We start from the raw sequence: 13,293 nt of genomic DNA, 5'->3' as shown, positions 1-13,293 counted from the left end.
TTCTGTCCCATGAATTAACTGTATGATTTTGTTTTAAAGCCTGCTATTGGGAATCATTTCCTTATTTTTCGATAAGTGCAAAAATGTCAGTGTGGAAGTATCTTCAGTCTTAAATACTCTGCAGACACCTTTTTAACACTGTATTTGCTTAAATAAAAGGAAAAAGCCACGAGTCATAGGAACTCTGGAAGACACCAGTGGAATGGTATCAAGTTGATTTTAGCACTTCCTTCCATTAAGATATTGTCCTAGGATACCATCACACTTTTTTCTTTCCTTGCTTTTTCTTTTTGCATAATGTTCATGAAGATATAGCATGTCATAGATGTGGGTTTGTTTTAGTGCTGTTTTTAAAGCTTGGGGCAAAAGGACGGAGTCCTGAACTTCTGTAACTATTTGGAAAACATTTTCTTCCTTAAGTTATTTTGAACGTTTTTGTTGTTTCTAACCACAAGACATTATCAGATAACTGGAACTCAAAGGCACTTGAAAAAAAAAAAACAGGGAAATGTTTTAAACAGTTCTGCTAATGTCAGAATTATTTGCAGAGAAGATTTAGTAAGAAGTGTTAATGTAAAAGGAAAAACGTCAAATGTCATGTATCTCTCTTCCTTATGTGTCTTAGGTTATTTTGAGCTCCATGATAAAAGAATGTGAACAGAAAGTGGAAAACAAGACCGTCCAAGAACCACAAGGGTAAGACTTCCACTTCCCTTTTTCTGTGTGCCTCCAGAGAAGTGTTCTGCAGAGTGTATTCCATAATGGTGTCCACGGTTTGTGACCTGAAATCCTGCACTGACATGTGCTTTATTTGAAAACAGATTTTGGAAACTTTAATACAGTGGTTGTTTCTGTCTTCAGTGTAAAACATGAGACAACAATTACTTTTATAGGAATGATGTTCTTGGTTCTTAATTTTTTGTTCATTTAAAGCTGAATTTAAATTTCTGTCCTGAATCTGAGAAATCAGGGAGTGCCTGGCTTAAGTGCTTAGAGCAATGTATGTAGCAGATACTTTGCCACCAACGGGGGTGGCAACCTGCAGGCTTGAGGGAATTGTTCTGGTCCTGGGAAGGGCTTGCTTCAGGCTGCTGTCCTGGTTTGCACAGGACTGGTGCACACAAGAACAGTTTCCCCAGTGTATAAACTGACCCCTGTGTGAGTGTGCTGGTTAGGCAGCAAGCTGACTTTGAGAAAAGGCCACCTGTGTTGCACTTTGGTAAAACAACCTTTCCACACACACAGAGCAAACCCAGCTCTCCAGGGAGGCAGCAGACACACAGTGCTCATGCATCCATTTGCTTCACGTGTAGAGGTGGTATCATTTGTGTGCACTTCCTGATAACATAACAAAAGTAGCCAACAGACCCACTTTGGATGTGGAAATTTGGAATGGTCAGTGTGATTTGGATGAGTTGTATGTGCTCTTTTGCCTGCTTATTGCCTGGAATGGCATGCCAGCAGGTAAATTCTTGTGGATTATTATATAACTTAACAAATCCTTAGCAGTGCTGCCAAGGAAGTGTGTGAGAAGGTATCTGAAAAGAGAATCTGTTGTCAATCCCAATGCTTTGTCATGAGAATTGAGACAATTACTGAAGCTTGTTCATGTAATTTTTCCTTATCTGTAAAAATCTGATAGAATTTACTGCTTGAAAGAGCTCACCCATAGTGAGCTGGAAGCAACTGGTAGTCTGAGAATGATTAAAATAATAAAGGTGTACAAGAACTCAACAGAAGAAATGTAAAATAGAAAAAGGATCAGTCTCTCAGGTGCCAGTCTCTCAGGTACTACTTTTACTAGTAGTAAATACTTTGAAATGACAGTCAGTCCTGTTAAGCCATTGCAGAAACAGATAAATGCAAAGCTCATACAACATCTAATGTATTTTCTTTATGAATGCAACTGCTGAAAACTAGATATGAAAAGGATAAGTCTTTGCAGTTTGTTCCTTTGTTCTTTAATTAGCCTTCCCCTTTCTTCAACGTCAGGCTATAGTTGTAGTCTTGTACTGTACAAAATTAACAAGAAATATTTTACCACTGAAGAAATGACCTTTTCATATACGTAAATATCTCTGCTTTCTTGCTAAGTGCTTGCTAATTTCAGTTCCTAATTTCAATGACAGATACATATTTGACAAAGGATTTAAATACAGCTGGGATATAAATTACTGGGGTTTGTTAACAGCACGGCAGTGCAGGCACAGAAATCAAAATGGGTGCAAAAGCAATCTTCTGATGCTCTTATCTTGTCTTTTCCCCTTGCTGTTAGAAAAACTTGGTCAAATAATACGGGATCAAAGAAATCATTTTTTCAGAAGATTAAACTTTGTATTTTTAAATATTGGATGGCCACTTTTGTTAAACATTTTGTTTAGCAATTAACAAGGTGTTTTAATCATGGGTAACAACTTATATTACCAACTGATTGCTATAAAATGCCCATTAGGAATGTTTGTTTTGGCCTAGAGCTTCCCCATAAAACAGGCAGAACTCCATGTGGCATCAGATTCATCTGGACACCAGGAAAAATTTGACGTTTACACATTATTTTTATTTGTGGGTTGGGTTTTGTTTTGCTTTTTAATAATGTATTGTTTTAAACAAGATATACTATTGCTTTGTTGGGTTCTTTGATTACTTTTTAAAGATGTGAGACTCAAGTTATTTGATTTCATATTAATTTTTGCTGTTTATTCAGTTTGCATAGTAATGGAAGTACTTTGGGGGCTATTTATTTTGGATATTTAAACTATTAAGTATGCAGGATGCTGGGGATTATGTTTCTATTTACAGTAACAGTATTAGAAAACATGAACTTGTAGACTCTGTAGTTGTTACTATTTAATTTTTTATATCAGATGGCTGATATGCCCCAAACTTACAAGAACCAATAGAATACCTCCTTGTTTTCCTCAGTCTTATTCAGGATCATTAGTCTAATGAAAGCACAGTTTGTTTAGAACTACAGGTTTGTCACTAGTTGCTAGGCTTTCTTTGCTGAAGTGAGCACTTTTATTTTCTTAATGCTGCTAATGCTTGGAATGTACAGTATTTCCCAAATAAGTTTTCACAGCTACATACAATTCTAGGATACCTCATAGTCTGAGATAGCTTCTTGTCCTTAACTAGCTGATAGTGAGTATAAACTGTTACTTATATAGTTTATATGCCCTTGCTTTATCATGAAATCAAAGGAAATTGCAAAAGGCATTCATCTTACTGTAGCAGTAATTTCCCAGCTGAGTTTTATTAGCTGGAAATATGTGACTCGTTAGTTGACTGGAGATGTTTAATCAAGCCAAAGATGTCTGGCTATGTGATAGTGGCTGAAATAAATATTTTACTTTAAAGGTTTATAATCAAATTATTCGCAAATCCACAATACAGCCTTAGTGAGAAGCTTCCATTTTATTTTTAAGGTACTTTAAAAAGAACCAGAAATCATTATCACTAAGCACCTTTTTTCTGTGGTGTGAAATGGGAGAAAGAATTGCATGTATCCCTTCTACTTTTGAAGAAATCATTCAAGTTCTCTTGAAACAATTCAGAGTTAACTTCAGTTTTATGTCCTTGATGCAAGTGTGTCTAACAGAAATGTTTATAACTTTTCAGACTGAAAAGTCAGTTCCTGGAATCTGGCTTTTGCCTGTAAGACAGATTTTGTGGTCTTAGCTATAATTTTGAAATGCAGAGTCCACGCTGAGTTCAAAAGGGAGAATTTATTTGGTAATGTTTTCTAAAATTGTCCTTGTCCAATGTTGATAAACACTTGCCATTTTGACTACAAATATAGGAAGTATGGAATATTTGTTAATATTCCTGCTATGTACATTTGCTCTGTCTTGAGACAGATGACTCCTAATGTGCTAAACAGTTTATACATATCTGAAATTGAGCTCACTGGTATGTTGTTAATTAAAAAAACACCAAGCTGTTAATTTCACATAATAGGGATCATTTCTTAACATATTATTCAAAGCTTAGCATCCTGTAGCTTCAGTGTTGATCGGATTGCTCAGTCCAGTTTGTGGGAAACCTATGAACTCTCCATTGTCCTATGTAGTATGTCTCAATTAGGAACATCCAAGCACAGGTAACAGGAGCCACATTCACAACAACCAGAAGAAGAAGCTCCTTACCCAGTGAGGGGCTGACCCAGTTGGGCTCAGGGTGAGGTTTGCAAGAGATTGATAAGGAGATCAAGGGAAAGCTGATCAAGTAATATAAAATAAAGATTCATGGAGAGTTACTAGGTTGACAATCCTCACCGGTTTTTAACTCTGCTCAAGTGAAAGTAGTTGGAAAAGAAAGAGTTGAAAATTTAAGAGAGAGGTCACTGTTTTGTACTTACCTTGCTTTTGCTCATCTCTACGCATCTGCTAATGTCACTGTTGGAGGCAGGTTACTTGGGTTAGAAAGGTCTGTGTCTGAACTGATACTGGTGAGCTTACACTAAATAAACACAAGAATTGACATTTCTGGTGAGAAGGCAAAGGCAGTCTTTCACAGAGGTATTTGTCACTACAGCAATTCCCCAGTAGGTAGCAAATGCTAATGTGGTGACATCCAAAGGTACTAAAAATTAGTGCACAAAAATATTTTACCGTTTTCACAGGCACTGTGAACACATTATAATAAGTTTAAAAGTGTATATATGGACTAGGTAGTGATGGGTTTTCAATTTTTCTTCACAGACTGGTCTTTTTTGTTGAAACCTACAAAACACAAAGACAATTTAGTTGCTTAATAAATAACAACATAATGTTCTTTTTAATTTGTAGTCTCATGCCACTAAATGTATTCCTTTCCTAGCTCAATGTCAATTGCAGCGAGCCTGGTAAGTGAAGATACAAAGACCAAGTTTTTGAACAAAATGGGCCAGCTGACTACATCAGGTGCAATGTTGGCTAATGTGTTCCAGAGGAAGAAGTAAGATGGGAAAAGGAACTCCCAGCGAACACTAAGGTGGACCTCACAGAGACTGGTTCCTGTACTTGAAGTACTTGCCTTTTAATTTCTTCTGTCTTATGTTCTTGTAGTATAATTTTATTCTAACCTCCAAAGATATTTGCACTGCTTTTGAATATCGCTGTGGATCTGTTAATTTTGGGTTAACTGTGGTTGATATAAAACTGAAATCATAGTCTGTACCAAGTCCCTGTTCTGTGTTCTTGTCTTTCCAGCATATTTTTTTTTATATAGTGGAAGGTTTTGGTTTTTTTTTATTTTCTGACAGGAGATCAGCAAATATCTGTATTATACATGGAGCTATTCTGACGGTACTTAAAATAATGTAAATTTGAAGTCATTGTCATGAAGTAATAAAAGTGGAGATTACTTATGTATTTAAATTATGAGAGAGTAATGCAGATTTTTTAATTATGTTTCTAAAAAGAAGAGGAAGAGCCACCAGCATTTGTCTGTGCTTCTAGGGTTGTTTTGTAAGTATTGTGCATCTTGAATCCAGAGGAATTGCAGTATCTAATGTGTGAGACTGCTTGCACTGCATCAGTCTGCAGGGAATGCTCATGTTTCACATGCTTTATGCCGACATTGTAAATGATGTACAAAGTCGTTCAGATAAAATTCTCACATCTTTGTGGTTTTTTGAGGGGTTTTTTCTTTTGTAGGGGTTTTTGTTTTATTTTAAAGCACTTTACAAGTCTACACATCCACAGGCACATCCATTAAGTAAAGGAAAAACATGATAAATGAATAAATGTTTAAAAATGTGTAAGCTACTACACAGGGTCCCCAGTACAGTTCTGCAGGCAGAGGAAACCTTATGCAGAAGAGAGACAGCTTTCATCTTGCACTGAGTGTGCAGTTCTGTGGACTGTGAAAACTAAAGATATTTTGTTGTTTAGATTGAATTTCAGTTCAAATTTAGTTTTGGAGTGTTTGAAATTATGCTGAGTTTGATGTGCTGTTTCTTTAAAATGTTAAGTAGACTACCTACATACTTTTTGAAAATGACATTACAGGGAGTATATTCAACTACCAAATATTTTTGTTAGCGAGGAAGCATTAACAACTAAATCCTTTTCTTCTTATACAGCACCTTTTTCCCCCCTCTTTATGTCAATGTAATCATCTGAAAGTTAACTCAAGTGCATGCATGAACTGGTATGAGGTAGCAAAGTATAAAAGCTCAGGTGTTCTCTGACATGGTACCATTCAGCTGGAAGTATGGACGTCTTTGAGGACAGGGAAAGCAAAAAAGAGCAAGGGAATAAAGTATTCCCCCCTGAAACAGAATATGGATGGAATAACAGGTCGGGTATCACCCTTAGATGGAGATAATGGAGATAACTTGAGGCTTCTGCCTGCTTCATGTCTGCCTGTTGGCTCTGCGTTCGCTGTTCCTGCCACGGCTGTGTTGTGACAGGGCCTGCTGCTCACATGCGTGCCGTCGGTCCCCTTGCACTGCACTGATGGAACATCTCTCTGGAGGTTACACAGCTCCATGCCTTCGTGTTGCTCGTTGCCATGAACGTATGCTTTTAGCAGACTGACTGTGAAATGGAGACATTCCTGAGGAATGGGAAGTGGTGACGTTCCTCTCTATTGTTCTGTTGTCAATAAAAAGTTTTGTATACCTGCCTTGTCTTGTTACTTCTGCTCTTCTCTGAAAAAGATAATCACATCAACAGAGCTGTTACAGGAGAGATGTTTAATGCACAGAATTTGTTTAGCCTAAACTCTTTACATAGCAGGTAGTAGACTGAACTTGCTCAATTTCCTTGGCTCCCAGACCTGTGGCTTTACTGCCATTTTCACTCAGGGTCTCCTCCTATGTCTCCTGCGCCACAGTTGTGTTTTGGATTTTTCTTCTCCATCTCTTTTCTGACTTGTCAAGCAGTAGCAGTGCCAGAGATAACTTTATAGTCATGAGACTGAAATAACAGGGCCATGGTTAAGCTGCCACTTTCTAAAGCAGGGCAGCTACCTGTGAGAGTGGCTGCTCACCTACGCTGAATTTCATCCACTGTTTAGAAAACTTGCAATTCGCACGAGCCTAAAAACTGTGACAGCAATTTAACTTTGGAGAAAGTGGGATGAGACTCTTTAGTTCGTTAGTGTAACTGTAGCCTCTTTACCCCCATAGGCTAATGGGTCTAGTCTCTCCAGCCCCTTGAAAAGTGTAGCTTTTGCTACTCACACTTCTACTTCCCACCAGTTGTAGGAATTTGAGCGAGGATCGCAGGAAGACCAGCACAGTAACTACTGAGGTGAGAAAATTACTGTGTAGGCAGCAAACTTCCAACGCTGGTTATCTTCAGGAGTTTTGCCTCCTAAATTTCAGGTCTCTGTTAGTATATGTTGGTTGCTGGAGTTTTTCAGTGTATATTAGTTTTCAAATATGAACAGACTTTCAAGATTGCAAGAAGTTGTTCTGTGGGGGAGGGCTTGGTGATATTTGGGTTTTTCTGATTATTCCTCCTAACTCTGTCACTGTAACATTCAGGACTGGAAAAATAAAAGAGACCCATTTAATGAGAATTACCAGAATATTTTAAATTAACCTTCCCCCACTTTTCCTGTTACTATTCAAAATAAGTGAACCTTTTGGGACAAAATGTTCTGTTAAAAGAAAGCAATTCGTCCCCTAAGGGTTGTCTTTAATTGCTTATGGCTCTGCCTGAGTAAGGATTCTGTAAAAAAACTAAATGTTTGCTTTATTGGCACTGCCTGAACTTCTTCCACTTGTTAGCTTTAAATGTCAAAGGTCTCATGCTGCCCCTAGTGACATTTCAGATAAAATCTTTGTATCTTTATTTGAAATATTGGCTCTTGTGTTCTTAAACAAAAGTGATCAGTGGGCTGAAGGTACCTGTTCTCTGTAGATTAAGCATACAGCTAATTGGTATTATGCCTATATTTGGTTCTGAAAGATTCCTTTCTAGAACTCTAAATTAGGCAAATTGTTCCTCTTGTATCTTCTAAGCAAGGTGAATAAAGGGAACTCCATAAGAAAAGCTGCTCAGTCTTCTGTTAGTCTCTTCCTACTCCCCTACTGCACCAAGAAGAAAAATAATCCTGCTCTTACTGTACATGAAAGTATATTCTGGTTAGGACAACTGAAAGCAGTGTTTGAATGGATTTGGGGCTACAAAAGGTGAGGAAGCTGATAGATTTAAAGATTAAAAATTATCCATGGAAAACATCTGTTGTGAAGACAAGGAGGAGTTTTTGTAATATATTCTGGGAATTCATTGCTACATAGAGGATGATAAGATGATTCAAAAAGATTCTGCAGAAAAGTAGATTTGTGGGATATTTCTGCTCTCTGTTGTGACACTGTTAATGGCATTTCTATGTTCCAGGACTCAGTGGCTGTATATTTTAGTGCATTTATGATGGTGAGTATAATGCATTCCAAATGTTTTAAGTAATTTCCTATTTGGAACTTACAGTTGATGGTATTTAAGTAAACCATTAAGTACCAGCACTGGTTCCTGGAGCAGAAGGTCACTGACGTGTTGATACAGCAAACTGATTGGCATGGCACTGATCTGAGGTGGCATCACAGAAGTTCCTGCATCAAATGTAAGTGCTGATGAATAACAGGAATGAAGGCAACAAGGTTTCAAGGAAACTGGTTCACTGCTTTTCTGAGTGCATTTGGCTAATGTTTCTAGTAAATACATTCAGATCCATAGCTAATTTGGTTTAGACTATGAAATTGGTCAACAAAGGCCTAGAGGAGCGTGGTTGTTGAATAAAGCTATTCAGGTCCTGGATGTCAGCAGTGTACACTGATATATCATGTGTTAACTAATTCAGATGAGTGACTATGAATGAGTAATCATTTTTCCAGAGAAGCTGTTTCTAACATTTAGCTTAAAAGCTGTTTTAAGGTTTCATTAGGTTTAATGCTGGCCAGTTTTCATCCATACAGATAAGCTGTAGGAAAAGATGATTCTGCTTACAGAGTTAGTAACAAGCAAGTCAGTGGCAAACAGCCTCTGTCTTTGGAGGCATATGCGCTATGTGCTGAACTTGAACGTCCATCACACTTCCAGTTTGGTGAAAGACTTCCTTAGGCTGAAGATTTCCATTTCCCAGAAACTTCTGAGCATGAGCAGTTCTACTGCAGAAGTGAGTGACTTGAAACAGTGATTTACCACTTGGTGTCAAGGGCCAGCACCATGGCAGTGGTCAGTCTGGTTCCTTTGTAGCACTGGGATTGCATGTACTCACTACTGCCTCCCTCAGTCACCCCATGTCAGGGTGGTCTGTGCCCTCTTGACTTCACCATCCCACAGAACCAGAGGGCTGTTTGTTCTACCATTTAAATACTGTTTGCAAATAGGGCTGTTTGCTGTGTATTTGAATATTTCCATTCCCAAAACTACTGTGACTTTTCTGCTTGTGCTGCTGCTCCTTGCCCTGTACCTTTACAGAGTTTTTTCCCCATTCCATAACACCTGAGCGGCCTCTTCAGGAGATGGAGGCAGTACAGTGGAGTCCTGCTGTAGTGACAGCAGCTGTAGCAGAGTGTGTGCCCTGTAGGATCATGTGAGTTGTTCTGAAAGGCATTTGCACCTTCCCTTTAACTACGCTGCAAGGCGAGGGGAAGTAGTGATGGGGAAGAAGAGCTGCAATGTTTAATAGGCAATAAGGGCTCGTGTAGGTTTGATCCCTTGCTGACAGATGAATGCACTCCGTTGATCTGAGTTATTTCAGTCAGGTGAGTTTTCAAAGGAGTTAGGGATCATTGAGTGTGCTGTTAGATAAAATGGCAGGGTGGCTCTAGGCAGCTGGTAATGGGGTGTTGCCAAGGGGTTAGGGTCTCAGTCCCCCAGCTGGTAGGTGTTTGCCAGCCTTAAAGACTCATCTCCAGGGCTTGAGGAGTATCCTGGGCAGAGCAAGCTCCCCAGGCCATGCCAGTATTGCTCTTGTCCCAAGGATCAATATATGACTCAAGTCTTAGAGATCAACAGGTATCTTATAAACATCAAAGTTAAAAATTCACCATGACTTTGTATTTCCTCCCTGGAGTATACAGGCATAGCTGTTGTCACAGTGGCTGGTGATAACCTATCAGCTCAGTGTCTGCTTGCACGTACTTCAAATATCTGACGTACTAGCGGTGGGTGGTTGGGAGCGTTTTTCTTTTGAATGCTGTGGACTTGAGGTTTTCAGAGAGGCATTTAGCAGTGGTACATTTTTGTGGGATTGTAAAAGGTGTGTTGTGTAAACCGCACCAGTGTGACTAAGGAGCTTTATTATAGTTGCTCTGTCATGGGAAATATTTGTGTGTTTGAAAATTTCAAGGAGACTGGGCAAAAGAATGCTATGGAAACTTGCCCTTCACAGGAAGCAAAGAGTTTCAAGTTGATGATATGATTTTGTGTATGGGTCAGAGTTTTTTGGAAAGAATAAGGGTTTTTTAAATTGATTTATTTTAATAGCTAGAATTCTCAAATAAAACTAGAGCCTCCTGTGCTAAAATATTTTTCCACCTTTTTCTCCAGGTATAGAAAGCTCCACATGCTGGGTCATACAGTAGGGCTCCCTGCCTGCATTGGGTGATGAGACAGCTGAAAGCAGCCTTTCTCCCTGGTCCCACGGCAGACTCCCTGCATGGATTGCTGGTACTCCAGAAGATGCACTGCAATCCATCTGCCCCACAGCGCATCCCCCTGATTTAGGGGGATCTTTCCTAGAATTCTGACTTTGCACTGCACTGCCTTTCTTGCTCACCTGCTGAGAGGCAGGTGCTCATATTTACACAACCTGTATTTAGTCCACAGACTGAAACCTCAGATAACCTTTGTGACACATACTGAAAGAAAACCACTGATCGTGATCGATCAAAACCCTTAATCTCATCCTCTATCCCTCAGCAGCATGTGAGAGACAAGGGAATGTCTTCACAGCCTTCCTGCACATGAGAAAAAGTTTCCCAGGGTGCAACCATCTGCCTTTCAGTGTTGCTTCTCTACCCACGTTTCCATCACGTCACTTTGAAGACCTAGATTTAACACAGAGCGTCCTGGTTCTCCCTCCCTGGGAAAGGGGGCATCGCAAGGTGTTGGTGTCCAAGTGAAGGAACAGCTGGGGATGTAAACATGAGTGCACAGGTGTGCACAGATGCCCTGGTGTATCCACCAAACCATTCCCAGCCTTTGCTTTTTGGGTTGAAAGTTTTGGAAAGATGGGAGACAAATTCAGGCATTGGCTGAGCTGCCATTTATCCAAGCTCCTGCAAAAGAGGAGTTTTTACACTGATGCTGAAGGGGTTTAATTTTCCCACAGCAACAAAACTTGCAGTTTTGATGTAGATAGCAACTTTTAGAATAGCAATTAGCAGGTAATACCTACTTTTCTCTCTCTAGAAAGGAAGCAAGAAGAGATCCATACTGACCGCAGCCTGCTAAGTGGTCAGCCGGGCTCACGGTTTGTTTTCCATGGCAGGCATCGCCAAAGAAGGGATCCTGGAATTATCCAAGGTATTATTTTCATTCTGTCACACCGCTAAGGCTGCACAGGGTTTTCCATCTCTCCTCTTTCATAAGAGCTTCCCAAAGGCTAGTCCAGTTTATGCTTGTGTGCCACAATGGTGAACAGAAACAAGAGGCACCTGAATGTCATCGTTAAGTTTGAAACCTTAATATTTCAAGCATTTTGGTTTTATTCAAAACAGGTGCTTTGCAAAACTAGCTGACAAAATAATATTCTGTAAGAGAAAAAAAAAATTCTAGAACAGGCGGACAAACCAGTTTTGGTATAAATGTTTAGGTTTTATCTGTGCTACATAGAATGATGTATGTGATAAGTGTGAGAGTATTGACAGTGCTACACGTTCCCCAGTTCATATTTTATAGCATTCACATTTTAGTTTCTAACAATCTACTGCAATCCATAATTAAGACTGTAAAGCACCCAGTAGTGGCTTCTGCGGGTTTTGGCTCAGAAACATAAAATTTAACTCGGAGGAAAATGTCTGAGCTTTCAAAAAGAGGCTGTTTTCACATAGTGGTAGAAAATGAGAGAAATTTCAGCCCAAATAAGAAATATTTCAGGCAGGATCAGGGGTGAGAATGCAAAAGTAATTGAGCTGATGTGCAATACCGACTGCTCTGGAGCTCCTTTGAGCTGCAGGGCTTGGCTTTACTCAATGCCTTCAAAGCCTTCACTTGACACCTTCAGGGCAAGCTGATAACACATCTAACTGCTAGTGAGAGTGTGAGTTTGCTCTTGTAAATCTCTGGTTAGAATGAGCAGCTGGTTAATAAACACAGCCTATAGCCTTGGTGTGGTGCTAAATGTGAAAAGGGGAAGACACTTAACAGACTGTTCTGTTTAAAAAGAAACATTTCCTTGTATCATAAACACAAACATTTTAAAACATCCCGGCTGGCACAAAGCTGCATGTTTTCAGCAATGGGTGGATGACGCTCCAGCAGATGGATCTCACCCCAGTGCTGTCCCTCCCTCTCAGTGGGCTCCCTCCAGGACGAACCAGGACTAGCACCGCTGCCAGCAGCTGGGCACACACCTTTGCACATGTCACACCTCCAGAAGAGTGAGGGCATCAGGAGCAGCAGCTGGCCCTAAGCCAGGCACGTCATGCAGTGTTGCTCTGAGCCACAGCTCACTGTGGAGCATCAAACTCGCCTAGGGACCACCAGTGCCCAAAGAGCCCCGTGGTGTCAGAGAACGAGACCAGGACCTGCAGGAGCACAAAGGACCTCAAGCAGGACCTGCTTAAGCAAAGATCAGGCAGGGCCCAACACTTGCTGAGGACATTGAGGGCTCAAGCAACTCTAGGGATATTAAAAAGGCTTTATGGTGCCTGGAAACTATCTAGGGGTGAAGGTCACAGCTTGATGTGGAGGCAGGCCCTCCACTAGCTACAGGAAAAAAGCTCAGCAGCTGTTTCTGTCCTGAGTGCAATCATTCCTCTGAGCAGAAATCAGACAACAGCACCACCGAGGAAGGATCAGTGTTTTATATTATCTTCATCTTTTGTGTTTGAATTAATTTATTTATTTGAAAACACAGAGAAACTCTACGGGTTTTTTTCCTGGTCAAGGGTTAAATCTAAATACATAAGTGAAAGAACAACTTCCTTCTTTGCCTAAGTCAGAAACGTGCTCCCAAGCTCATTTCTCAGCATGTGAGCACAGGGCAGGTTTTGTGTCCTCAGGGTCAGCTCCCCTGGATCCTCAGCCTGTGTAAACAGCCGGGCCCTGTCCTGCGGCACCACAGAGAATTCCTGACCCTCTGTGAGGGCAGGGACATCGCGGCCGTGCCGGGCACTCCCCCAGCTGCCGC

General features: G+C 40.2%; 1 protein-coding gene across 1 annotated transcript in view; it reads left to right on the top strand.

Moving 5' to 3' along the window:
• The window catches only part of RELCH (RAB11 binding and LisH domain, coiled-coil and HEAT repeat containing), a 72,176-nt gene extending 65,567 nt beyond the window's left edge, over positions 1 to 6,609 (top strand). The window contains exons 28-29 of the mRNA XM_014308150.2: positions 626 to 696; positions 4,819 to 6,609. Of these exons, the coding sequence (XP_014163625.1) occupies positions 626 to 696; positions 4,819 to 4,939 (192 nt within the window). The 3' untranslated portion in view covers positions 4,940 to 6,609. The remainder of the gene's footprint in view (positions 1 to 625; positions 697 to 4,818) is intronic.
• Positions 6,610 to 13,293: the final 6,684 nt, after the last annotated feature.

This window comes from Geospiza fortis, unplaced genomic scaffold, assembly GCF_000277835.1.
Source record: "Geospiza fortis unplaced genomic scaffold, GeoFor_1.0 scaffold58, whole genome shotgun sequence".
In the NCBI taxonomy this organism is placed as follows: Eukaryota; Metazoa; Chordata; class Aves; order Passeriformes; family Thraupidae; genus Geospiza; species Geospiza fortis.
Note: the sequence above shows the minus strand (reverse complement) of the source record. Positions and strands in the feature narration are given on the sequence as shown.